This window comes from Lemur catta, chromosome 6 (assembly GCF_020740605.2).
Source record: "Lemur catta isolate mLemCat1 chromosome 6, mLemCat1.pri, whole genome shotgun sequence".
Taxonomy (NCBI): Eukaryota; Metazoa; Chordata; class Mammalia; order Primates; family Lemuridae; genus Lemur; species Lemur catta.
This window is the reverse complement of record NC_059133.1, coordinates 16,245,057-16,272,411: the sequence shown is the minus strand read 5'-3', so window position 1 is coordinate 16,272,411 and position 27,355 is coordinate 16,245,057. Positions and strand designations below refer to the sequence as shown.

Here is a 27,355-nt window from a genome sequence, read left to right as displayed (position 1 = left end):
GGCATTAGTGAACACTGAACTAATAATTTTATGATCTCATACAGGTCTCTGATGGAATATAAATTATAGGAGCGATTCTTCAGATGGACCCTATGATGTTAACTAATTTGGGGTTGCAAAAGTTGTTTTATTAATCCACCATTTTAAAAGCAACATTTTAAAAAATTTTGGCAGTGGAATCACATTATTCTACTCATGTCAAATAGAGGTATATTTCATTAGTGTATCTCCTCTGCTGTGATTTCATTATGCTTTAGTTTTTTTGGAAATTTTAGAACTGACTTTAGTTTTCTTTCAGGAATGTTTGAGAAAATGACCACAACAAGCAAAAGACAGAATAATTTTTATTGATAGGTTAATTTATTACAAAGATGATAAGTCTGTTGAACTTGGGTTACAATTAAACACACTGTACCAATACAAGATCATTATTATTCTTATTTCATAGGTAGGGAGGGGTGGGTAGGAGGGATAGGGGAGTGGGCTGGGATTCTAGGAACCAGAAGTATCAGGGTGGAAACAGGAACTGTATCCCAAGCCCCATAACCAGTTGTGCTTCAAGTGAGTTTTAAAATTAATTGGTTCCTCCTTGAGGGGAGGGTATGGCTCAGAAGAAACAGGAACTGGTAGAGCTGCACCCTGTCCACAGTGATTCACCACTAAAATAATTGTATCTAGGAGGACCTTAAACTTCTGAATGCTGGTTCAGTAAGGCTCCACTGTAAACCATCTTTTGTGGTACTCATTGGCTAGTCTTTTTATTATGATGTTTGGAACAGTTACCAAAACTAGACCTGCATCTATCTCTACTAGTGCTTGGGCTTCAAAGTAGTGCTTGTCACCTAACTGCACAAAATAATGCTATTAGGTCCATTTATGACCCAATTATGTGCTGGATTATAAATACTTTTCAGAATGACAGGCACTTAAAGCTCATTAAGTAAAATATAAAAATAGATTATATTAATAGGAAATATTTAGTGTTTATCAAAGTGTAAATCTAGGCTTTTTCCATTTTTAAAAAAGGATACTGGAAACTGAAAAGAGATGACATTCAAATAAAGTGAACAATGCATTTTTCATAACTGTTCTGAGTGCTGAACAATGCGATCTAAGAAAAGGACTTAACACAAAGCACCTAAAATAACATCTGTAGATGAGTAGGAATGTTGTCAACCATTTCTTACTGTTTCCCTCCCAAGTCTCAGTATCAAGGCATCAAGAGTACATTCCACAAATGATTGTCAGCATTCTGAAAGCAGGTCAGTGTGCCTGTATGTCAGAGAAGTTGAAAACCCTTAAGGAGGTAGCTCCCCTTCCTGTGTGCTCTTCCCCCACAGGCGCAAGTGAGTTATGCTTCAGATTCTGCCCCTCGATTTTCACTTAGACTTCCGTCATTGTCATCTGGTTGACTGTTTAACAGCACATATTTTCCATCATTGGTTAGTGGTACGGACAGCATTAATTGAGCCAATGCTTCTGGATCCTGAAGTTACAAGAGTTTAAGAGGGGAAAAAAGAAAAAGCTTAAGATGCACTTCAACCCCTTTGGGCTTGGCTTTCAAAATATGTGATCGAATTCTGTGATCTAGCCACATTCCTCCTTATTCTTGTCTGTGTGTGCCTTCATCTGGGTCTCTGCTTCTTTGAAAAAACTCCCCCAGGCACTTTACTTCTAGAATCTAGACTAAGTTTTTCCTCTCAGTCAAAATATCATTTACATAGCCAATTCATAATCATCTTCCCAGAGTCCCTAGAGGAACTTTCTTCACAAAACCTTTGTCTTCTGTATGTTTAAACCCCCTTCTTTTTTCTCTCTTTTAATCTATACCAGGAGTTGGCAAACTATGCTCACTTACTTGGTGCACCGCTTTACTGGAACACAGTAGTGCCCATTCATTTACATACTGCCCATGGCTGCTGCTTTGTTATAACAGCAGTGTTGAGTAGTTACAACAGAGACAGTAAGCCTAAAAGGTAGAGGCCTTTTATAGAAAAAGTCTACCTGTACCATTAAATACTAACCTGCAGTGCTTGCCATTATTTCAGGTACGTTGGTCTTTTAGTCCTTGATCTTCCTGACCTCCTCAACAGACTGAACTGCACTAATATGGTAGCCACTAGCTATGTCACTATTTAAATTACATTTAAAAATCCAGTTCCTCTGTCACACTAGCTACTTTCATCTGCATATTAAATAATACAGATAGAGATCACTTCCATTATTGCATAAAGTTCTACTGGATAGTGCTGAACTAGAAGTCTCCTGGGGGCGGAGACCATATCTGTCTTGCTCACTACTATAATTCCGGGGTTTTTCTTACACAAACTAGGCTCTCAAAAATTTGATGGATGAATGAAAGATTGTAAGCTACTAAAAAACAGGGAGGTGTCAGAGTCTTCATTTCTGATAAGCTCCCAGGTGATGTCTGTCAGTGCTGCTGGGCCTGTGCTCATACTCTGAGGAGCAAGGCCTTAGAGCATTGATGCAAACTTAAGTCTTTATCATGTTAATAAGAAAGGGAATGTAGCCAACTAGCATGCAAGCAAAACGGTAAAGCAAGAGCTGCAGCAGTGATATTTATTAAGAAGTCCCCATATGTTACCAGTGAATGTGGAACCAAATGGTCAAAGAAGTCTGGTGATTAGCATGCTTAAAAGGAAATCCCAAACTTGGCCACACTGCCCAGTGAGCATCACTTTTCTTTTTGAGAGAAATCTTAGTATGTGTACAGATATCTTCTGAGTGGTGGTTAAACCAGCACAAGAATGCTCCTTACCTTCTGAACCTCAATAATTTCTTTTCCCAAATTAATAGCATAACATATCTGCAAAATACAAGAAAAGCAGTGTTTGGAAAAGGTAGAAAAGGATAAACATTTTAGGAAAAAATGTGATACGGGAGTACAGTGAGGTCACTGTGCTCACATCCACATGGGAACATAGGACCTGGCCACAGAAGACTCATCATATGGGGCCCAGAGCATTAACATCCAACTGTCCTGCCCTCCCGTTGCCAATTTATGCCATACAAAAAATATTCCAGGTAAGTGAAAACCTAAGTTATCCACTGTTTAAAATTCTTAGTAGGATATTTTTTCCCTCTTAACTGTACTTAGACACTGCAATGTTTACATACACACTGGCAAACACATACTTACAGGATTAATTTTCATGAATTCTAAGCACTAGATGTAGTCACAAAGTTTTTCATACTAAACCAAAAAAACAGCTTAGATTTACTTTCCTGATCTTCCCTGGTTTGCTCTTTGAGACTAGTTATTCTCCATTGTAACTTTTGCTTTAATTTTTTTTAAAAAAACAAATTTTGGGGAAACTGCTGTCAATAATTCCTGATATCCCTACTAAACAATTATGTCTTGCCAATAAAATTCTTCCTCATTCACTCTATTCTGGTTGATGTGTATTTTCCCATGGGGAAATCTTAATCCAGTTAGTTCTCTTTCAGTGGGACCTTCTGAGGAGGTAATCATCTGAACTCCTGGATGGAGACATGCAGAATATTCAACTAAATATCCAGGGAGATAGTGCAAAAAAACCTTTAAAAATGGACTTGTCTGGACTATTATGGAATCTTAATATGAAAAAAAAAGACCTTTTCGCCTTCTGAGTTGCTTTCAAAAATGTACGTGCTTAGAGACTCTTCTCCTGTGGACTCGGGAACACGGATGACAAAGCCTACTAGTCTCTTGTTCTCTCGATGAGCAGCAAATTGTGTGACACTGGTAAGTTCGAACTGAGAAAAAGGGGAAACAAAGGACTAGATCACACAACTAGAATTAAACAACTGACAAGGTTACTCTCTATGCAAAAGTCATGAGAAAAAGTGACAGTCATTTCATTTGGCAAGTCTTTACGAAGTGCCTAAGTTGTGTTTAAGGTAGATATTCGGCATAATCACTAACATTAACCTGTTGAGGTACTTACGTTGGCTCTTGATACTTGGGTCTGAGGATCTATCAACCTGAAATTTAAGAGATTCATTATATCACAAGTGTTGGATAAACTTACATTCTTAGAAGAGTTTGTAGACTAAAATCACACACATACCCCCAAGTATGAAAAATAAGGCCTGTGTGAGGGTCAGGTGAGATAGTTCCATGTAACCATGTGCTTGGTCTCTGCCTTTGTTGAACCTGTGTAGTTAAGGCTCAGGGTATCTATAATGGAAGCTTACATAGCAAATAGAAGAATTGATTTCATAGTATTTTGGTGCTTATCCACAGTAGCTGCATCATACTTCTCAGTAGTTCTGCTGTATAATATGGACATATTCTGTACAGCCTCCTTCTCAACAGTCATTGACTATTTTAATTCCTCTGAAGTGCTAGATGAACTTATTCTAAATTTAACATTTTTAAAAAGAAAAATATGGGGTGGGGGTGAGAGAAGAGTGAAGGGATTTTGACAAACTAGTCTGTATTAGTTTGGGTATAAGAGAAGTAATTTAATAGGTATTCCAGAATATATTCTTTAACAACATTTTAAGCATCACCTAATAATCAGGTTGATGTAACTTGGAAAATAAACTGCATTAGAGAATTTACTGCTCTCTTAGATGTATAAATTTCTACTATATTCTTCTACTTGTGTTAGAATAATTATTAAATAACAGGGTATTACATATCTAAATTACTGAATTCCTATAAATTTTATAGGTGAAAGCAAAAATCTGTTGTTTCTTAAAAAATGGTTGTAATTCCATTTATATGAAATGTCCAGCATAGGCAAATCTACAGAGACAGCAAGATTAGTGGTAAGTAAGGCCGGGCGTGGTGGCTCACGCCTGTAATCCTAGCACTCTGGGAGGCCGAGGCGGGTGGATCGCTTGAGGTCAGGAGTTCGAGACCAGCCTGAGCAAGAGTGAGACCCTGTCTCTACTAAAAATAGAAAGAAATTATCTGGCCAACTAAAAATATATATAGAAAAAATTAGCCGGGCATGGTGGTGCATGCCTGGAAGCTGAGGCAGTAGGATCGCATAAGCCCAGGAGTTTGAGGTTGCTGTGAGCTAGGCTGACACCACGGCACTCACTCTAGCCCGGGCAACAGAGCAAGATTCTGTCTCAAAAAAAAGAAAAAAGATTAGTGGTAAGTAGTTGCCTAGGGCTGGGTGGGTTAAGGAAAAAAGGGACTGACTAGCTAATAATGAGTATGGTTATTCTTTTTGAGGTGATAAAAATGTTTTAAAATTGTGGTGATGATTGTTTCACTGAATATACTAAAAGCCACTAAGTTGTGCATTTAAGTGTGTGACTTTTATCTCAATAAAGCTGTTACTCCAAGAAAAGGTTACAATTTTAAGTGCAAGCAGTTATACTTACTAAAGCACAGGATTTGTAATCAAAAGGCTCAAGACTGAGTTCCGACATGGCTCCTCACTTGATCTTGTTAAGTGACCCAGACTTTTCTCACTGCTTCATCCATAAAACTACAGTAAGAATCCCAACTTCCAAGAGGTAGTTATAACAATTAGTGAGAAAATGTATATAAAATTTTAGGTAGACAAAGCTTAACAAATGTTACTTTTATTTATGTCCCTATTAATAGGTATGGATTTAATAATTTTTTAAAACATGATCATAACTTTGCTTAGGTATTTTATAAAATTTCTTCATAAATGAAAACTTAAGCATATTTGGTGGGTAATGTTCAAAAGTTTCCTGTCTAAATCAGTTAACCTGGCTTTGTCTCTTAAGATCTTCTGATTTCCTGTGACCCATAGTCTCAGAACCTATTCCACTATGGGGGAGTGTGTTTTTACGGCAGTAAAATAGATATGACATCAAATTTGCCATTAATGGTGTTTAGTATATTCATAATTTTGTGTAACCATTACCACTATCTAGTTCTAGGACATTTTCATCACCCCAGAAGTTAACTCCATCCCCATTAAGCAATCACTCCTCATTCCTCCCACCCTCTGGCAACCTCTAGTCTGCTACCTTGTCTCCATGGATTTACCTGTCTTGGATGTTTCATATAATTGGAACCATACAATATGTGGCTTTTTGTGTCTGGCTTCTTTTACTTAGTACTTAGCACAATGTTTTTGACATTTATCCATGTTGAAGCATGTATCAGTACTTCATTCCTTTTTAAGGCTGAGTAATATTCTGTTATATATACATATGCTTGAGTATCCTGTACCCAGAATGCTTGGGACCAGAAGTGTTTCGAATTTCAGATTTTTTTTTGGATTCTAGAGCATTTCAGATTTGGAATGTTCAACCTGTATCCTTTGTTTCGTTGATGGACTTCTGGATTGTTTCCACCTTTTGGCTATCATGAAAAGGGCTGCTGTGAACATTTGTGTATATGCAAGTTTTTGTTTGAACACCTGTTTTTAATTCTTTTGGGTATCTATCCAGGAGTAGAATTCTATAGTAATTCTATGTTTAACTTAATAGAGAAACTGCCAAATAATTTTCCACAGCAGCCAGACCATTTGACATTGCTACCAGCAATGGATTCCTATTTCTTCATATCCTTGCTAAACACAATCTTTTTTTCCCTTCAATTATAGCCATCCTACTTTGTGTGGAGTGGTGTATCATTGTAGATTTGATTTGCATTTCCCTAATGATATTTAGCATCTTTTCATGTGCTTCTTGGACATTTGTTTATCTTCTTTAGAGAAATGTCTATTCAAGTCCTTTGTCCATTTTTTAACTGGGGTGTCTTTTTGTTGAGTTTTGTGAGAGTTCTTTATATATTCTGAGTAATAGGATCCTTATTAGATATGATTTTCAAATATTTTTTCCCATTCTGTGGGTTGTCTTTCCATTTTTTTGGATAATGTTCTTTGATGCACTGTGGTGTTTCATTTCCTTTGATCTTTTTGGTGGAAATCATTCCATGACCATTAGGATTAAAAGAACGGTGAGCCAATTTCTATAAAGGGTCTAGGACATACTTGAAGAAAAGCTTTAAATAAATATATGGTTTTATTCTTAAGAACCTAATTCCCAGATAAGGTTCATAACAAATGAAAAGGACGGATTTAATGAATGGAAGAAACTATTTTCTGATTTTTGCCAAAGTCCTGGTTCCCTTCTTTGAAGCTAACATTTACTGAGCACTTTCCATGTGCCAGTCAGCTGTTATTCCTCAGGACAACACTACAGGGTGTCAATACAGTTAAGAAACTGAGGTACAGAAGTGAAACAACTTGCTCAAGGTCATACAACTAAGAAATGCCAAGGCCAGAAATAAATGTAGACATTCTGGCTCTAAAGCAGTGCTGTCCCATAAAAATATAACGTGAGCCTTATATGTAATTTAAAATTTTCCAGCAGCCACATTAAGAAAAGTGAAAAACGGGTGAAATTATTTAATCCAATATATCTAAAATATTACTAGTTAAACATGTAATTAACCTTAAAATTGCTAATGAGATGTTTTACATTCTTTTGGGGGGAGATACAAAATCTTAGGAATTTGGTATGTATTTAACACTGAAAACACATGTCACTTCAGACTAGTTATGCTGCAAGTGCCACCTGTGGCTACATTATTGGACAGTGCAATTCTTTTATTTTTATTTCAGGATATTATGAGTACAAACATTTTGGTTACATTTTATGTCTTTGCCTCACCCAAGCGAGGATTAGAGGCATGCCTTTCCCCTCTACAATGCTCAGCGCATCCATTAGTTGTGAGTTCACCCCCCCAACCCCCTAGTCCCTGGAGAATATTACTACCGTGTGAGCACCATAGTGTTGATCAGTCAGTGCCAATTTGATGGCGAGTACGTGTGGAGCCTATTCTTCCAATCTTGTGATACCTCACTTCGGACAATGGGCTCAAACTCTATCCAGGAAAATATAAGAGGTGCTAGATCACTATTATTTCTTATCATAGAGTAATATTCCATTGTATACATATAACAAATTTTAATAATCCACTCATGAATTGACAGGCACTTGGGTTGTTGCCACAACTTTGCAATAGTGAATTGAGTGCAACTCTTCATAGAGCCTCATATAGGTTTTACTACCTGAGACCCCCACATCATGTAGTCCTCTTTACTTTGACCATCTCAAGTTAGTCATATTTTCCTTGTGATGGTCGAGTTATTTTGGACAGATTCATGTTTTTTTCATTGTTTATTTTTATAAACAGTACTCAGAAATGAGAGAATGCAAAAGCCTTCCCTTTTCAAGCTCTAATATAGAGATGTGATATAGAGAATAACTCTAGAGTGATGGCATCTTTATAAATAATACTACTCACCACTGGATTTTTAAAGATACCAGTTCTTGTCTGTAAGAGAGCGTCTGCTGGCCTATTTATCTTACAAAATCAAAATGTAAAAAGGGGTTGGAGGCAAAAACAAGAGTAGCACCTTCACTGAATCCAATCAAACAACCGTCCTAGCACCAACATTAGGGGGTGAATATGCCTTAAAGAGGGAGTCAGATGAAGCCTTAAGAAAGTCTGAAAAGAAACTGAAGGTACCTCAGGGTTTGACTGGTGACCACCAGGTGGGATTCTGTCATACGGAAGATGTTATGAATAGCCCGAGCAGCCAATACTTGTCTCATCGCTTCATAAATCACTTCAGTGGTGCTGTCTGTTTTAACAGCCATTGATCCCAAAAACCGAACTATAAACATCTGTTGCAAAAGCGAATCTGCAAGAGAGCACACACTGCTCAGCATCACATGCACTTCCTGGCTGCCGCTGACCTGCGCACCAGCATCAGGCGCGCTGGCCTGAGACTCGGCCGAAGACCTCTCAGGTTTTGTTTCCGTTCTGTGGAGGACTTTCTACCAAAATTTCTCAGTACTGCTTTTGTAAACCAGTATCGCCAAAGCTCTAATTCTTCTATTGTCTACATTTTGTCAGTTTGTTTGGAAGTACTTCATTAGACTAGAAAGCCTCTTTTTCTTCATCTATAAAATGAGAGGGTGGTATCAGATGAACATCCTTCTAGCACTGAAATGCTAGGAGACTACACATGCTGACAGTATATACATTTTACCTTTTCTCTGAAAATAAGAGCATCTCCACTAGATAACAGAAAGTTCATTACTTTGCCCACTGGTAAGACCCGATGGGTTTCATTCCATTCATATGTATTTATTACAATAAATTAATGGAGATCAGCACTGGCTTGTTGATAATGGCCCATAACCTGAAAAAACTAACAACCATAACTGGAAGATCGTGATGAATGTCTAAAAGATAATCACTTAAGGGTTAAAAAAAATATTAGGAACGTATAACTGATATAAACACCTACTCCCATATGAAGATAGTTTTTTTGTGTGTGGGGACTGTTCACAAGTTTGGAAGTTTTTTGTTTGGATTATTACAGTGTGTCCTATCTGAAAAGTCAGCTAGATGTAGTAGAGAGAGCTGGGTTTGAGGGACAGCCTACATTAACATCGTAAAAAAAACTTTTTTTTTTTTTGTTTTGCCCAAAAACTGTAAGGAATGCCAATTTTCAAATCCTACTTCTAAATTTAAATACGTGGGATTTCATTTTAATGATACTCTTAGACATGACCCTGTGGTAAAGTGGAGGTCTTCCCAGCACTTCTAGTTATTAAATTGCCTCGGCTGGGAACTGGAAGTCAGCTCCATGGGGTAACAGATTATGGTCAGTTCCTCTGGGTATGTTCTTAGGTACATTATAAGAATGTAAATCAAAGAATCGAACAGCCTAAATATCATTTATTTCTATCATCTTCAAATTAAAAAATGAGTTATTTGTGCTTTTGGTTTTCTAAAATGGAACAGCATAATTACAATTCACCAAGATTACATTTTAATGTGATCATTTGATCCTCTTTGAATTTGTTTTGTAGAATGTGGGCTGGGCATGGTGGCTCATGCCCGTAATTACAGCACTTTGGGAGGCTGAGAGGGGAGGATCACTTGAGACCAGGAATTCAAGACCAGCCTGGGCAACATAGTGAGATCCCATCTCTCTAAAAAATAAATAATAATAATAAAAAAAGAACGTTATACTAGATTTAGATGTGGCAGGATTTCTAGGTAGGAGCCACAAAAAAGGGTTGGGTATGGGTAATGGTGAAATAGCTATCGGAGAACTTTCAGCTACCCCTCAGACCTGCTCCCACTGCCTGTGTCCTACTAAATTTTCATAGAGAACAACAAATCTTCAATTCATACTCCAATCACAGCTCTCTAGAACATGACTTCACAACTTATTTCAATGGCCCTTGTCATTCTGTGCAGGGGAAAGAATAAGCACACCAAACCAGCCACTTACCTTCTGCTTCTGGAAGAGATTCATCCTCAGTTTCACCAAAAGGGTTGATACGCCTAAGGGAAAATAGCCAGTTAATAGAATAGAATTAATCATGACAGATTCAGCTAAAAAAGGGCACTTAACACTTGAACTCTTAAGTTAGAATGGCAGCAGTCTTTGGTGGTGGATGGGGACATGAGAGATGTCAAATTTATTTTCACTTCTCCTGGAGACAACCTCCCTTAGCCCATACCTGCTCCCTCTGTTCTGATCCAGGAATTCCGTAGCAGGAAGTACAATATCAAACTGAATCGGTGTTCCAGGTGCAATCAGTTGTTCTGCTTCAGGTTCACTGACTGCTGCTTTGGGAACAGTCTTGTCATTTTCCACCTCTGAATTTTTCAGGTTCTGGCTGGAATATAAAACAGGATAAAAATCAAATCCTTTTTAACCTATGCTTTATATTATAATCAAGTGAATACTTTTGAATGCTGATGTGACTTTTACAACTACAAATATAAGGGAGAAGATTCTAATGAGTCCCTCAATCTATTCTACAAATAAATCTTCCTAAAACTTCATTTAGATCACCCCACTACATGCAGTTCTCTCTGCTACACAGCATTCTGCACTGTGTGTTAGACCTGCGGTCCCCAACCCCCGGGGCCCAGTATAGGCTGCCTTCACACTTAATATGTCCAAAACTGAACTCTCTTCATCTCTAAAAACACCGTGCTACTCAGGTATGCAGCCCCTACAAGAGTCATCCTTTGATCTGTCCTTTCCCTTCTGCTGCATATCCATCACAGTCCCATAGGTTTTACCTCCAAAGTCAGTCCCAATCCATCTACTTTTTGTCTCTGCCATGATCCTGGTCTAAACCACCATCACCTTCTCCTGAACTGCTGTCAGCCTCCTCAGTGGCCACCTGCTTACCCGGCTCTGTGTTCTATGTTCTCGAGAGCAGCTGGAGCCAACTTCAGGAAATGGAGAGTGGACTGTTCCTGTGTCCCTCACAGACACACACACCCCCTCTCACAACCCTTCCACAGCTCCCCTGAGCTTCCCTGCCCAGCCTCACCTCACTCCATGCTCTCCCTCTGGCAACCACTGTCCAACTATACTGGCTCCATACCTGCTACCAGGAATGCACTCCCTTGGGCTCTTTGCAAGAGTGGCCACTCATCTTCTACTCTGCAGTTTGACTGTTATCGCCGCAGCCAGGCCCTGCACAGGTCTCTTCTTTACTCTCCATGACAGCACCTCATCATCAACTCCATAGTGCTTTTCCCATTGTAACTAAGTATTTGCTTACCTTTTGCCTGTCTTCCCTTATTAGTCTGTAAGTTTCATTACCTAGGCCAGGCTCGGGCACATAGTGGATACTCTAGTTTTTGTTGAATAGCTGGATAAATGAAGAGTAGATACGTAATAACTGCAGAACTAGTGAAGGCCACAAGATATTTGCTTAGAAGTAAATGGCAGTTTGTTCCCAAGAACACAGTTTCTCTGCTTCTTTCCTCCATTGTCATCAAAACATTTCTTTATTCTTAAGGAGCTGATCCTCATTAAGAATACTGAGAGAGGGGTACCCGCCCCCCATAGCTCTGGGGCAGCTGGCAGCCACATCTGTTACCCTTGCACTCTCTGGGTAATTCAGCTGGCTGGCCAGACTCTTTTTTTTCAGGGATTCTTCTATGTCCCTTCTGTGGGGTCCTTTTTGTTTAAGAATGTGCTTGGTTGGTCATGACAAGTACCCATCTCTTACTGCACAGGAGGGGAGAATGGGTTTTACTGGACAATTATCAGCCCCGTCACAGGCACCCGACATCAGGAATATCCAAAGAAAAATTTTTCACTGAAAATAAATTAAATTTGACATTTATTGACAACATATTATTGCCAAGTACTATTCTAAGTAGCAGTAAAAAAATTCTATATTCACAGCTAAGAGTATGGTAGCTCTGTCACTAATTTTTGTCTATTGAACATTAACAGAAGGGATATGTGTAACACACGGGAAAATCGAAAATGTTGCCCTCTGTGTTCCCCAAGTTTATTTGCCCTGTAAACTGAAAATAAAATCTTAACATCATGAAAAAAAAAAAAAAAAGAATATGGCTGACTTAGTCTAGAACAGGGGGAAAAACTCAGATAATGAAAAACATGGGCTGCAAATTATGTCTTTTTAGAAAACCAATTACACCTAAGTACTCCAACACTATATATCAGCACCCTTGAAAGATGGCATGTTAGACCTTGAAGGGCCCTTGGAGGTCATCGAGGTCATTGTGACGAAGTGGAGGAGACAAAGGCCCATAGTTGACTGATTTACTCAAGGACATCTGGCTGTGTGTATGACAGCTCTACCATTAGAACCCATGTCTCCTAACTCTAAGTCTGATATTCTCTCCACTGTGTGCATCAAACATTTTTATAACTTTACAAAGAGAAGACAGATACATTTACCCAGGGGAAGACTGACATTATAACCCTCACTGACTGGATCTTTATTTTTGTTTTCTTTCACAGAGTTAACCTTAGAGTTGTACTTTAATAAGCATGCTAATTTGTTATAAACTTACATTAATATAATCATTAAATTGTAACACTGAAATGTTTCTCAGACAGTTGCCTCTTTCCCATTTGATTACCTTTGTTCAAGTTCTCATGTTGCTTCACAGCTACTGCTGCAGCAACATCCTTAGCGTCTTTCTGCCCTCCCCTTCTTCCTGCCAACCCCATCCAATCTGTCCTATGTAGTGCTGCAAAAAGCCTTTCTAAACCTGCTTCTTATGGTCACCCGTTTTCTGAAAACCTTCAGTTCTGCTCTACTGCCTATAACTCCTAGGCAGAGCACACAAGTCTTACACAATCAACGGCCTTGCCTTCCCTTCTACCATTCCTTCTCAGGGACCCAGTGCCAGATGCGTGAACGGTGGCCCTACCCTGTGTAGCAGTGAGACCCTGCGAAGTTACTTAACCACTCTGAGCTTTCCAATGACTTCCTTCTGGGGTCATTAGATAATACTTCTAAAAAATTTAATGGGGCTCTTTCTACCATGCCACTAAAAGATGGATACCAAATATAGTCATAATTTTAATTTACCCTTTAATGCCTGGCTTTCATTAGCATGACAAATAATACAGCCCTCTGTTATTTAACCAAATGGAAACTCCCATTAAGACAAAAGATGGGATTCCTGGAATAAACCCTAAAGCAGTATTCCAAATGAGAGAAGCTGTATGCGTGGAAATGTTCACGCTAAATGATAACAGCAAACAAAGAAGGGGAGAAAACCTAAATATTCAGTAGCTAATAATAAATGATGGAATAGTATATAGTTATTAAATGGAAAAAGAAAAATGTAGAAGTATGTGTATATGAAAATATCAGTATGTGTACAGACAAGGCTGGCTAGGCAGTAACGAAGAGACATAAAAGGTGATTTTGTTCCTTATTTAAAAAAATTTTTGTTGTTTTGGTTACATTACTTTGTTGGTGCTAATAGGAAATATGGGGGAACTTGTGACTGCTCAGACGCAGCAGCACAGGCCAGGGGAAAGGACAGGTCTGAGTGACGTCACGTGTTCACACCCCCTCACATGTGGTGTGAACATGGGCAAATCAGTTAACCTTTCCCAGTGTGGCTACTGCTTCTGTTCAACAGGGCTGAGCAACATGCCTGGGTGGTTTATGCGGACTCAGTAACAGCTCATTTCAAATTCCTAATCCATAATTTGGCTCCACAAAAGCTAGTTTTTCTTTGTCCTTTAGTTACCTGAGGCAGGAGCTTTCTTGTTTTTTTCCAAAACTTGTAATGGGAGTCACTGCCTGCAGAGCCGTCTGATTCAACTTGATGGCGACTGCCTAAAATCCATAGGAGGACACGTTCAGGCCGGGAGGCGGCACTCACCTTCAGCCCGAGGAAAGGGCGGAGGTGCAGGCAGCTGCTGATTACCTCGGGGTTGTCAGTCAGGTAGATCTGCCTGGAGATGTTGTTGATGGCGCATATCCACTGTGGAGGACATTAGAAGAGGACACTGAATCCCAAAGTGGCCCACCGAGCTAGGAAGGAGGCAAGATTAACAAAATCTTACCTCTTCGTTTTCCTTTCTGCTCTCTGCCTGGAGGATTATCCCCCTGAAAGGAAACGCACGTGAGTAACTTAGTGCTTCCCAGATCTCGGTGGCTGAGGATGATTCTACAGGAGCTGAACTCGCCTGGGCTACCAAAGGCAAAGGGCCGTGAAGGCGGCGTGATGGGGGAGGAAAGAAAATGGGATTCCGGGTCTGGCTCTGCCGCTAATCCACTACGTGACCTTGCACAAGCACGTCCCTTCTCTGGGCCTCAGATCTTCTGGCCCCTTCCAGTCTGTTCTACAGTGGGGACCATCCTGTTGACCTTCCCTTGGATGATCCAAGGCCCAGCCACCTCCCCAACCACGCCCAAAGGAGGGCTCGGCAGCAGGTGCACTCCCTTCCCATGAAAATCTGCATGTGGGGGACCAGGGGACAAGATAACACTGCCCCACCTTTGTGAAGGCCTTAACTCCTTAAAGGGACTGCGCACCTGCTAGTTCATTTGTTCCTAATATCTGTGGCACATGGGATAACACAGATTTTAACTCTACTTTGTACGTGGGGAAAGCGAGGCCCAGAGGAGTTAAGTAACTGCCAGGGACCATGACTAGAATCCAGGAATCTTTGTTCCTACGCCATTTCCCATCACCAAAGGAGGAAGGATCCGGTCTAAAATTGCTCTGCCAGCCTGGGAGAAGAGATGACCCACACCACCTGGCACTGTCCCCACCCTCACCATGAACACTGCGTTCAGATCTTAACTTAGAACCCCGATGTAGAAAGCAAATGCAGCACAGCGGCTCTGACTGAGGGACAGGGCCCTCCTCTCCCCACAAGTGAGTGACCCTGAAGCACCTCCGTGGGGCTCAGAATTCCTCGGGACACAGTTGGAAGGCCACTGCTCTGGGTGAGAGGGGATCCCACTGGCACGGGATCTACTGTGAATGACTACAGGCGGCCCGGTTTTTAAGTCTGACCTCTCCTGGCCCCAAGCACACGGAGTGTGTGGGAACAGCCTGGTAACAGGTGGCATCGCTGCAGCCGAACACACTGTTCACCACTGTGTCAGCTGGAGACACGGGCTCCTCAGGCGGGTCTTCCCTTCCTACCCTCCTCATCCCGCCCTGCCACGGCACGGGCACGGCTGCCTCCTCTGCCCCAGAATCTACGCTGACAAGCAACCACTCTGTCGCCTTCCCATGGAGGTCATCTCTTCTCCAAAGCCACAGGCAAGTCCTCACTGGGGCTCCTGAAATAAGGCAGGCTGGTGCCCATATGGGTCACGTGGGCTTCTTTAAAGAGAGTATAAAATCACCCTCCTGAAAGGTCAACAATAGTGGGAATAGGGTCTCCCCAGTGGAGGGCTGGCATGGAGGAATGAACTAGGAAGCCCGTGGCAGGGGTGACCACTTGTTCTCCTCCCAAATCAAACCCAGGAGGCATACGATTTTCCATTAGGAGTGGTGATCTGGAAGCAGTATCGTCGGTCTTCACAATCCACCGCCATCACGGAGCAGTTGTCCAGGTCCTGGATCAAACCTCCAGCCACGGCTCCCCTGGGCTGACACATGAGATTCCCGCCTTGGGTGAAGAAGTAAAGTCTCTCCCAGGTGGTGGTGACCAGCCCTGTTTTGCTGTACGAGTTATGTTTTGAAGAGCCCATTAGTACCAGAAAGCATGAGCAGCACCTCCAAGCCTTGCTGCCTCTCTGTGGGTACTGGCGGCATTTTAGAACTAACGTGTTTCTTTATATTAAAGCAAAACTGCTTTGAAAACCATTCAAGTGAAAAGAGCGGCCAAAGAGGTACAATTTAGCTTGAATGATCTGGGACACTGTGGGCTCTGCTCCCAAGGGAAATGCCAGTCCCAGGGCCAGCTCCAGGTCTGTGGGCAGGATCCACCTCTCCCCACAGCAGCCATCCTCTGGCTTCTAAACCCACTATCTGGGACTAGAATTAGTCCATCACCACGAAGAACTTGAAACCTGGAAGATCTTTTCTCTAAGACACGGAGCTGAACTGCTCTAAATCTAGTTAGAGGCACCAGGGTTACCTCAGCCCACGGCACAGACCCCACAGTCCTGGGGGCTCTAAGTGATTAGGTTTTGCTCCAACTGGAGGTTATGCTCGTTTTGTGGGCTGCTTATAAGAGGAACATCTAGTTCCTGGAAAATAATACCAGAAACTTACGGAGTTTTTTATACCTATACAACTATAGGGAACATTTTGCTTGTGATCTCAACAGGTTCAAAGACGTCTTGGGAGCTCTACCCCGGTAGGAAAACAGCTGGCAATTCCTCTTCGTATGTCCTCCCCTTGGGGGATCTCAAACAGGTTCACTTGGTTCAGTATTTACTAAGCAGCGACTATACCTGAGGCACTAGGTTGCTGACACAATAATTTCGAGAAACAGCAAAGGCTAACGTGAGTGCTTACTGCCTGGCAGGAATGACCTCATTCGATCCCTGTGACAATGTTATGAAGGAGGTGCAGCCATCAGCTCCGCTTTACAGATGCAGAGACGGAGGCGCAGCACGGCCGGGGTGCCTGGTGCCAAAGTCAGTGCTCATGCCAGGCCACCACAACCTCCTCTCTGCGCTTAGAAGCACTGACACCCGATCGTCCCTTCCACTGGAATGGACTGACGCTAAAGGCCTGCCGGCCCTGGCTCTGGCCTCAGTGGCAGGTCTCCAGTGCACTGCTCTGAGCAGCCGGCCAGCATGGGGGAAGGATAAAAACTGACAGTGGTCCAGGATGACAACAGTTAATAGTGGTCTGTTTACAAATGGCCCTGGTGACCAGAGACAAGGGTAGCCTGAGTGTCTTGGAGTCTGTGACCCCCGTTCCTAGCCACATCTCTCAGTGCAGTTTGGGACCGGGGCCCCAGGGGCTTCCTGTGTCCCAGGTGGGACGGGTGCTGTGCTGGGGACTCTTCCCCAAATCTCACCCACCCACCCTCAGGCTGTAATGGGGCACTTCAAGTGGTTTGCTTTTCATCCACTTCCTAAGGGAAACAGCTTTCAGAGTAAGAGGCAGACGTTCTCACTTTCTAAGGTTAAGGTAACCAGCCTTCTGGATGAGGTTCCTGTTGATCTGTGGTGCAGCCACGTCAAAGTCCGGGGTGTAAACAGATTCATCGACAGAAAGTAACTCTTGCTGGGACACCCGCATCTTCTCTGCTTCGCCTTCCAGTTCCACCTGAATGCTGAAGACAGAGGACGCCGGGTCAGTGACTCCGCGCTGGCCAGCCCAGCACCAGGCAGCAGCTGGCAGCCCCCCCCAACCTCCCCCCAGCCCTGCAAGGCTTCCTGCCTCACAGCCGGAGCTGCCAGCCTCCTACATGGCCGCAACCCTCTACCGTAGGCCCTCAGAACTACAGATCACAGGGACTCGAGTCTGCATTACTAAAGTGACTGCTATTTTAAAACGGAACATGAGAAGTACCACTGAAATTGCCTGAACCCAGCTAAACAGTCTTGCTGCTGGCAAGGAGGTACCGCGCTTAGCACTGCTGATAGAAATTTCTGGATCAAAGATTTGACAAGCCATCCTTAGGGGCTGCATGTGCAGGCTGCCTGTGAAAGTCCCACAAAGGAAAAAATGAAACGGTATCATTCCGACACCCCGCTTGACTTAGGCAAGGGTGGTGGAGATGACCACTGGAGATAGGAAAATGACTGGGAAGTGGTACTCAGGTGCAACAGAAAGGCCAAGGGCGATGCGTTTCCTCTTTTCACAGCCACACAGCGGCCCCAGGGCTGCGCAGCCTGGCTGTGTGAGCCGGCCAAGCGCTGACCACAGCAGGGTAAGTGGTCCCATGTCAGGCTCTGGTCCATTAGACCCTGGGATGCCTGGGGAGCTTTAGCTTCAAACAGCAGCTGCCCCCTTTTCCCGACAAAGTGAGCCCTCACCAGGCCGCCCCAGCCAGGGGTGACAGTCTTGGTTATAAAGCCCTGAACAAAGTCTGCCCAACAGGCCCATGCATCTGAGAAAGCGAACTTTGGAGGCGGCGTTCCACCTCTCCACTGTGTTGAAGGACACAGACTACAAGTGCTAAATCAGAAGGAACTAGGGGCCAGCGGGGCCAGTGTTTCTCGGGCGAGTTCCTCACGCTCGGGGCTTTCCCTCGCCTGTGGTCGAGCAGTGCTGGGCTTGTACGTTCCATGTTCTCTTCTCTGATGCAGCTGGGTATAAGCAGCCAGTCTAAGCTAATTCTGGCTTTTCTGACATTTGAATGGGATGACTAGGAACTCTGCCACTGGTGTCCTGGGACACGCAGGCTGGAGAACAAACCTCATTAGCTTAACCCCGTCCCTGCCATGGCTGAGGGAACAAAGGAGACAAAAATGCTGTGGGGTGGGGGGCAGAGGCGAGAGTCAAGCGCAGGGAGCCCGCTTAGGTTCCTAAGCTTTTGCAGGTAACAGACCTCTTTGAAGATGTGATGAAAGAGAAGGATCCTGTCCCCCATAAAATGTTCATGTGCACCAACAGGACATCCTGCTCATGACTTCACAGAGTTTAATAATGCCCCGCCCTCCCCAACCCCATGCAGACTCAGGCTCAAACACTCAGAGCTCATCCAAGGCTCACAGGAAGAGGGTCGAAAAGTAACTGCTTTCAATTTGTTCTCTTAAAAAAAAAAAAGGCATGTTTCATTTAACTAAAAAAATATATATACATAGGAGCAGTAAAAGGATTCAAGAAAAACATAGAATATGTCATTGTGGGGTTAGGGAAGACAAAACGCTCTGTGTGGTTGCTGGAAGCCATGCTGGATTCCCACTGGGTTCTGGATCCTCTCAGGCTTTGAGAACAGCAGAGCACCTGGCTATCTGCTATCTGCTATCTGCTCCCAGGGGAAGGGCTGGGAAGCTTTGGTGCTTCCACCACATCCCAGTCCCAGGCCTCTCTGGGCTGGCTGGCTGCCAGTGCGTGGCAATGGGGTGGCAAAACCATCTCCTGGCTTGGAGAGTGGCTGTATTTACCCACTCACCAATACAAAATGTAAGGGATAGGGAAATAAGCATTCTGAAATGGAATGCCTTAGCTCTTTGAACCAGGAGGTTCAAGCGCCGCAAGGTTCAGTCTGGGAACTCCAGGATGACGTGCAAAACCAGCCCCAGTCTGTGCAGAGAAGGCCACACACCCTGGCGCGGGCTCTGACTTTCATGCTGGGTTGTGGTCCTCCCGGGAAGGCTGGTGCTACACTTCAGTTGGCCTATTGACAGTTCACGAAAATGCTGACAAGGAGGGAAGACACGGGCTCGAGGATCTGCAAGAAGAGTCCTCTATGGCAGGTCAAAGACATGGGCACAATGTCCTGCCATCCATTAATAAAACAACCTAGAACATGAGAAAAATGAAGTATGGATGGGTCTCCCAGAAACATAAAAAGCCACGGAATTCTGAGAGTTCAAGTAGGATGAGAAGAGAGAGTGAAAGACAGGGGAGAGGGTACTGCCACAAAGTGACAATTTAATAGGCTCTCATCTTTAACTTCCTCCGAACATTCCCAGGGGCTAATAACCAAATCAATTAAAAGGCAAGAAACCGAAATGAGACTTCACAAATTGCTTTCTAGCATAATTATAAATCTAGCCTACATCACTCACTGCTGCCAACGACCTGGAAAAACACAGCTCGGTGACTTTCAGGAAGGAGTATGCGCTTACAACTCTCCCCTGGAGTCTGTGTGCATGCTCAGCACTGGGTTTGTGGGATTCATTTTTTATCTGCAGATCATTTTAGGTAGACTTCTGCCTAAATAAATTCCACTCTTTGGCCTTCACAAGGTATTCTGAAATGCAAAATCTTCAAGAAAATGAGCAACTTTCTCTTCACGTTTCCATATGAAATAAAATTCCCTCCTCATATTTCCATTTTGTATATTTATGTGTCAATCACACAGAGGTACCCCTATGCCCCAGAAATGCTGCCGAGTGGTCGGGGAGCCCCACGCCTGCACTCTGGGGAACAAGCCTGAGGCTGCGGGCCATGAGTGTCCCCAGAGGTCACTGTGGGAGTGCAGGGAGGGCAGCGCAGAGCAGCCACACCCCTGGTGAGTGTGGGCAGGGCCTCCGAAGGGAGTGATGTGTTTTTTAAAATAAGCATTTGCAGCTAAAAGGCTTAACACCTCGCTATCTATCACAACCACCTCGTGGGTTAGTTTCCTGAAAGGCCGCAGCGCTTCTGGCTGCTACTCCCGTTAGCTCGCAAAGACCTCTTCTAAATCCACAGCAAACCTCAGCTGCACTCACGGGCTTAGAACATGTGAAACTTGAGCATTAACAAAAAGAGATCCTGAGAAGAGGAACTTGGGGTTAACGGGGAAGTATGTCCGTGGATGTTGTAATCTTTTATTTAGCCTTTCAACGTCATGGGGAGGCTCTGGGCACCGCAGAAGTCAGGAACTGCAGAAATCATGACCCTTCAACCGTGTGTCCCCAATATTCACACACACCGGCAGCTCTGGTGAGGGCAGAGCACTGCTATGAGAGTCCACGGAGTGGGCAGGGGCTGTGTAGGACCCTCTGCAGCCAGAGCCCTCCCTCCACCCCCCAGAGATGTCACTGCAGCAGGAAAGGGACGAGGCACATGAGATCCAAGCCAGGGTGCAGCATTACCTTTGAACCATGTCTGCAACGGAGGATAAAAAGCTGTCCATACGTTTGGAAAACATCTCTGCCCCCTTCTTAAAGAAGTTAATCTGAAAGATAGAATTAGGATGTGCTGAAAATCATCTAGGGAAAACGATCTGTGAATTCAGTAAACATGCAGCTGGCAGCAGGGGCACTCGCTGCAGCACTGGCGATGTCTCAGTCTCGGCACACGGGCTGGGTCCACTTGTGCCGTGGGGAGGGCGAGACCTGGCCATCTTGCTGAAAGGCCACGGGTATCAGGGACGATGGAAGTCAAGTGCTTGGTACATAGCAAGTGTTTGAATAATTACTATGGATAATTATTTTTTATATTAGCAGCAGCAGCAGCAGCTTTTTCTTGTGTGAATTCTAGATGGTAAGTTTCCTGAGGGCAACAGGAAACTTATTCACCTCAGCACCTGCAGGAAAGTGACAAGCACTTGCTGGAGCACAGCATGACAAGTTTACCTGTCCACTCACTGAGTCCCGTGCAGGTCTGACCACAGGCTGGCTAGCTGGCTGGTGGCCTGGCTGAGGTCACAGGCGGAAAACTGGGCTAAAGACCTTTAAAAGCCTCTTGCAACCCGGACATCACATTAAAGAGGATTATATACAGGGCCCTCGCAGGGCCCTGGCACCATGGAGGTGCTCAACACGGTGAGGGCCCTCCTGCTCCCGATGTTCTATGATGGATGTTTTCTCTGCCTGGGGCAGAGTGGCCACTAGGAGGCCCAAGGACTATGCAATTTGGATGACACTACAGTCGCTGGCTTTTGGGCACCAAATGGAAGGAATCCCTTACTTCCTGTGATGCCTGTGTAATATTCTCTTCCTAGAAAGTCTGGGTCCCCTGACAACCCTGAGGGCAGGAGTATGGGAGAGAGGAAGAAGAACATTTCTGTGCATTACTGATATCTACAACCATCCCACCCTGAATAGTCAAGTTTCCATTCTTCTCATGGCTATAGCTTTCAAAAACCTAGATATCTGGCATGAACTTCTCCATTTTACAAGTCTAATGGCTGAGGGGTAACAGTGGCAAGCCTAGGTTATGAAAAAAGAGAAAATATTCAGTGTGGACATGGGTATCCTCTCACGCATGACCCCAGCTCCCCTGTCTGACCTGAAGCCCACCCTGCCTGGGTGGCAGGCACTGAAGTCGACCTCTTACCCTGAGGAGCCTCACAGGTCTGTCAGCACAGTTCTGACAGCCCCCCCTCTGTTCCCCAGACACCCTGGGAAAGTGTGCACACCAATGCCCTTAGTTACCGCAGGATAAAACAGATGATTGTGATTATCCTAAGGCAAGGTGGTACACGCAGGAGGATGTTTTGGCCCATGACCTTTGAATCATACAGAGATCAACACGGTAAATGCCATTTTAAACCCCTGAAATGTTAAATATCAAAATGAGTATTAAACATTAATCTATTAAATGAGGAGCCTGCATTTCTAATAGCACAACATCATAGTGACTTCCCTCTCCTTCCCCTCCCTGAATTCCTTTGGAATTTATACTCTAAGTCCATGTCTTAGCTCCTTGGGGCAGGGACTCACATAATCCCTAAAAAAAAATCAGATGAGCAAATGAATAGAAGGAAGGTAAGACACTGGCTTCCACAGCCACAGCATAGCCCTCACCCTGGCAGTATTGTTCTAGAGTTCATTGTTATGTTCTCAAAAACCTGCATACAGATCACAGAACCTCAGTTTGCAAGCAAGAGGACTGAATCATGATTTAATTAAAAACCAGTTTGGCGAGGGCTGGAGAAGGCAGAAATGTCCCCACACCTCCACAAAGGTGGGTGGTGCTGAGCGCCTGGGTGAGTCTCCCCACAGGAGCCTTGGTGAGCAGCAGGAAGTGCAATGGTCACTTACTCATCAGCTAACAGAGGTGGATGCTCAATAAACACTGACTGCAAAGGCCAGACGAGGCAGGAGCAGGGCAGCTGCTTGTGACTCATCCAAAAGATTCACGGCGTTGGTCAACAGACTTGTCTAAAAGGAGCTATAGTTTTCACTAGCATTTTTAAAAATCTGCAGAGTAAGGGACTGCTTGGTCTTGTGTCTTAAAATCTGGACACTTTTCATATGAAAAGTGACATGTGCCATCCTCAGTCCTCAAAAGTGATGCTCCTGCTGCCCAAAAGTGACATGTGCTCCACTCTGTTCCCAGGCCCAGGGCTGTACCCACAGCTCCTCTCCCCCCTCTGCGGCCAGCAGTACTCACTCAAAAATCTAGGCCGGGACAAACGGTATAGTCCTTGGCCATGGAAGAGAGGGGAGCAAGCTGGCGTCAAACCCATCCTGTAGGCCCTGTGACCACCCTCCTCCCACCAACCAAGCACCACAGCACTAGAGCTGCTCATCCTCCTGAGACAGTAGCCCACAACCTCCCTGGCCCTGGGCCGCTCACTGAGCAAGGATCACTGCCCTAGAGGCAAGGACTGTTGACCCAGGGAGGGGACACATGACAGGAGGTATTAACAAAAGAGAACAAAGAGAGTAGTGGCATTTTCTAACAGAGTGAGGACATCCGCCAGGTCAGAGTACCGTACTTGAGTGGAGGAGAGAGGAGGGTGATGAGTGTGAGCGCACACCTGTGTGCACAGGGGCTCCCAGGACTTGCTGAGGACTGAAGCCCAGGGCTGGGCAGTGCTAGCTGGGGGTTTTACTCAACTGTACTCAGATGACATGGAAAGATTCTGTTGCTCCATTTCAGTATCACCTCTGAAGGCACAGGCTGCCTTTGGCCAACTCACCATTCAGCAATGTAACAAAACCACCTTAAGAAGACAGATGCATGAGCTTGCACGTTTAAAGATCCTCGCTTGTTCCCCTTTTCCCTGAATGAAACTGATACTGTAGTTTTTTGAGAAATAAATTTTTTTTTTGGGGGGAGGGGACAAGAGTCTCACTCTGTTGCCCGGGCTAGAGTGCCGTGGCATCAGACTAGCTCACAGCAACCTCAAACTCCTGGGCTCAAGTGATCCTTCTGCCTCCACCTCCCAGATAGCTGGGAGTACAGGCATGCACCACCAAGCCCAGCTAACTTTTTCTATCTATTTTTAGTTGTCCAGATAATTTCTTTCTATTTTTTTAGTAGAGATGGGGTCTCGCTCTTGCTCAGGCTGGTTTCAAGCTCCTGACCTCGAGCAATCCTCCCGCCTCGGCCTCCCAGAGTGCTAGGATTACAGGCGTGAGCCACCACGCCCGGCCCTGAGAAATAAATATTTTAAAATGTATTATAAAAGTAATAGACACTTATATGTGGAGTATTTTTACAAGTTGGCGACTTTTTCTTATGAACATTTGCTTCCTCACATCCCTTTCTGTTCCTATCACGTCAACAGAGAGGAGATTCCTGGGTGCATTTGTCACATGCCAAAGGGAGGTTCTGGGGCGAACGTGAGTGGGGCTAACGCAGGCAGGGGCGGAAGGTGAGCACAGCGCCATGAGCCTCATACTCACACTCACTCTCGTCCCTACCACTCTGCTGCCATAACAGCCAAGTCCCCATCCTTAATATTCGTAGACCATTAAATAGGGGGGAAGAAACCAAATAAACACGGAAGACTTCATGAAGCACTGGCACCGCTTCCCCATGCCCCCGAAGCGAAGGTGTTGGCACTAACCCTGGAGATGTATCATCGGGAATAACCAGCGGAGGCCGAGCCCCACGGCACAGGGCAGCAAGGGTGCGTGCGGCATCCTGGCTTAGCCGCTCACTACCCACCCTGCGCAGTCAGCTGCTTCTAGGAAAACTGGCCAGGCCTGGCTTGCATTTGGATCAGAAAAAAGGGCCATGCAGGCTCCTCCCAAGGGAGCCTTGGGATCCAGGCCATCGTTTCCTGCATGTGCAGCCTGACCACCACGTACACCCAGCTGGAGATGATTCAGCCCAACTGGAGGCTCTCCAAGTGCTGAATCCCAGAAAGTTTCCAGAGAGACTGTACATTTGTGCTTCTCTCTGTGATGATGCTTCAGTCCCTCCCACATGCCGTCTCAGCAGAACGCCAAGACTGGCTTAGGTTTCATCCCTCAGGGAAGGGACTCCCCCTACCTGTCCTTGGGCAAAGCCTATCATGGGCTCCATCATGGCCGCCCGCTTTCTGTACTGCAGCGCGTTGAGGGCACAGTAGTACTGCAGGGATGAAAGGTGCTGCTTCCGCCGGGCAGCGGCCACCTCTTTTCCCACTTCAGTCTTCACCTGGGTAAAAGGAGAAAGGAAAACTTCAAGTTTTCTACTGTACACAACAATTCTGTAAGAGCATGCAACTTCAAAACAGGTTTATTCATTATAACTATTTTCGTGACAAATATGAAACAGATAAGATTCCATTTCAGCTTCTTAAAAAATTCAAATTAAAAGTATCCAAATAATAGCATCTCAGTGCTCGTAAGGCTGCACTGGTGAAGCCAGTCCTTCCCTGGTAGCAGTACAAAGCACCACGATCCTTTGGGAAATCAATATGGCAGAATGTTTTGAAAGCCACAAACATTTTGGTTCACTCATAGATTGTATTCCAAAGAAATAATTTCGGCCAAGGAAATCATGTAACATAAGTAAAAAGTTATATGCATGAAGATACTCAGTATTATCTATAGTAGCAAAAAACCTAGAAAGCATGGGTTAAAAAGTCAACACTTGGGGCAAGGAGTTCAAGTGACCCGAGTGGTACATGAGTCAGGTGACCACACGAGGAACCAAGCTGAAGTTAAAATCACCATGTGATCATGATCTTATGATGGTTCCAAGTTGCTATTTAATAAACCAGTTTGAAAAGCTAGAATAGAGAAGTGGAGGTCTCCTTATGAGATACGAAATAAATAATGTTAAAAGGCCACATACAGGGGGAAAAAATCATCAAGAAACCCTTATATGCTACAAATTCACAATAGGAAGAAAGAAAAGGGGCTTTAAGTAAATGAAGAGAAGATGTAAGGTTTTCTTACCTTCTCATTTTCCTTTTTTTTAGGAAGCCGGCTATATTTTGCCATTGAGACATCATGCTCTAAAAACAAAGAGACATTAGAGCAGCCAGAAGGGTCAAAAGGCAAGAACAAGCATTCAGCGTCTCCTCCCTCCCACACCCTGCGCCCACACACCAGCATCCCCACGCCCCGAGGATGGAGAAGGTCCCTACCATTGCTGGCGAGTCCAAAAAGGTCCTTTAAAGTGCTTACTTCTGAATAGGAGAAAAAGGAACATCTTAGAGCAAACAAAAATAAAACACTCCAATCCAGAGCTCTGTGCCTTCCCAAGAAAGTAAGAGTACGTGTGTGGCAGGGGAAAGCCCTGCCAGCGCCCCTGCAGTCCTGTTCTCACGGGCCTGGCCTAGCGGCTGGGAACCCTGGTCTCGTGGGAGCACATGGCTTCATCTGCGCCCCACGTGCAGTGACCCTGACTGCCCACGCAGCCCTTCCCCTGCAGACGGCGCCTGGGCTGTGTGAAGGGCACTCTGCAGACGGGCCAGGCAGCATGCTGGCCAGGTACTTTTCATGGAGACCTGGAATATAACCTTAAGTTCTGATTCTTCAACCCCAAAGTACTGTCTTAATATATCTTTCCTCAGAATGTAGTCAGGACTATACCCGGAACCTAGAAGTCTCCTGTGTTGCCATTTTAACAGCTGACTTATCAGAGTCACCACTGGACAAAGGAATATAGGGGACATGTATTAATGAAGAAAGGGACACAATCTAGCATACTGTACTTGCAACAAGCCAACACCAATAACTATTACCTGTATGGGTGCTACACACCCATCATGCACAAAGATGGCTTCACAGAGTCCAAAACCAAAAGACCCCAAAAGGTCAAAGGTCACTGAGAGCACTGACTGTCCAAGGTTAAAAACTTAAAATCACAAAGATTGATACCTAAAAGAAAGTGATACGTCCTATAATCCTAAAACATTCCATTTCTACTTTGTCAAAAAAAGCAAAGCAAAATGAGTCCAAAAAGCCAGCTAGGTTCTCTGCACTAGTCAGATTCCCTCCCTCATTAACTGTGAGCTCCACGAGAGCAGGGACCCACCTGTCCTCACGGCTGCGTCTCCAGAGCCCAGCACGGAGAAAGCATGGTCCCCGTCCCATCCTCCCCTCTCCAACCCCACCTTACATTCCAAACATTTCCCCAAGAACAGCGTGCTTTTACAAATGTTCCCTAACCTATAATATCACCTTCTACTTGGTAAACATTTACCTATCTCTCAAATCCTAGCTCAGAAATCACCTTTTCCAGGAAGCCTTCCCTGGCACCCTAACCCCGAAAAAGGGAATCAGGCCTTTCTGGGTGCTGTTTCTATTTCCTGTGCCTGTCGGTCCTGCTGCCCTCATCATGTGATATTACAATGATCTATTTTCACGTCTGTCTTTTTATTAGCCTTTC

General features: G+C 44.3%; 1 protein-coding gene across 3 annotated transcripts in view; it reads right to left on the bottom strand.

Moving 5' to 3' along the window:
- Nucleotides 1–326: 326 nt before the first annotated feature.
- APPL2 (adaptor protein, phosphotyrosine interacting with PH domain and leucine zipper 2) overlaps nt 327–27,355 on the bottom strand; it is an 801,670-nt gene continuing 774,641 nt past the window's right edge. For all 3 annotated transcript variants that reach the window (XM_045553054.1, XM_045553055.1, XM_045553056.1), the window contains exons 6-21: nt 26,109–26,150; nt 25,918–25,976; nt 25,025–25,171; nt 20,947–21,029; nt 17,370–17,528; nt 15,770–15,958; nt 14,343–14,385; nt 14,204–14,260; nt 14,024–14,112; nt 10,495–10,653; nt 10,263–10,315; nt 8,480–8,654; nt 3,948–3,984; nt 3,616–3,756; nt 2,780–2,827; nt 327–1,486 (exon numbers count right to left, since the gene is read on the bottom strand). In XM_045553054.1, the coding sequence (XP_045409010.1) occupies nt 1,352–1,486; nt 2,780–2,827; nt 3,616–3,756; nt 3,948–3,984; nt 8,480–8,654; nt 10,263–10,315; nt 10,495–10,653; nt 14,024–14,112; nt 14,204–14,260; nt 14,343–14,385; nt 15,770–15,958; nt 17,370–17,528; nt 20,947–21,029; nt 25,025–25,171; nt 25,918–25,976; nt 26,109–26,150 (1,616 nt within the window). In that variant the 3' untranslated portion in view covers nt 327–1,351. The remainder of the gene's footprint in view (nt 1,487–2,779; nt 2,828–3,615; nt 3,757–3,947; nt 3,985–8,479; nt 8,655–10,262; nt 10,316–10,494; nt 10,654–14,023; nt 14,113–14,203; nt 14,261–14,342; nt 14,386–15,769; nt 15,959–17,369; nt 17,529–20,946; nt 21,030–25,024; nt 25,172–25,917; nt 25,977–26,108; nt 26,151–27,355) is intronic.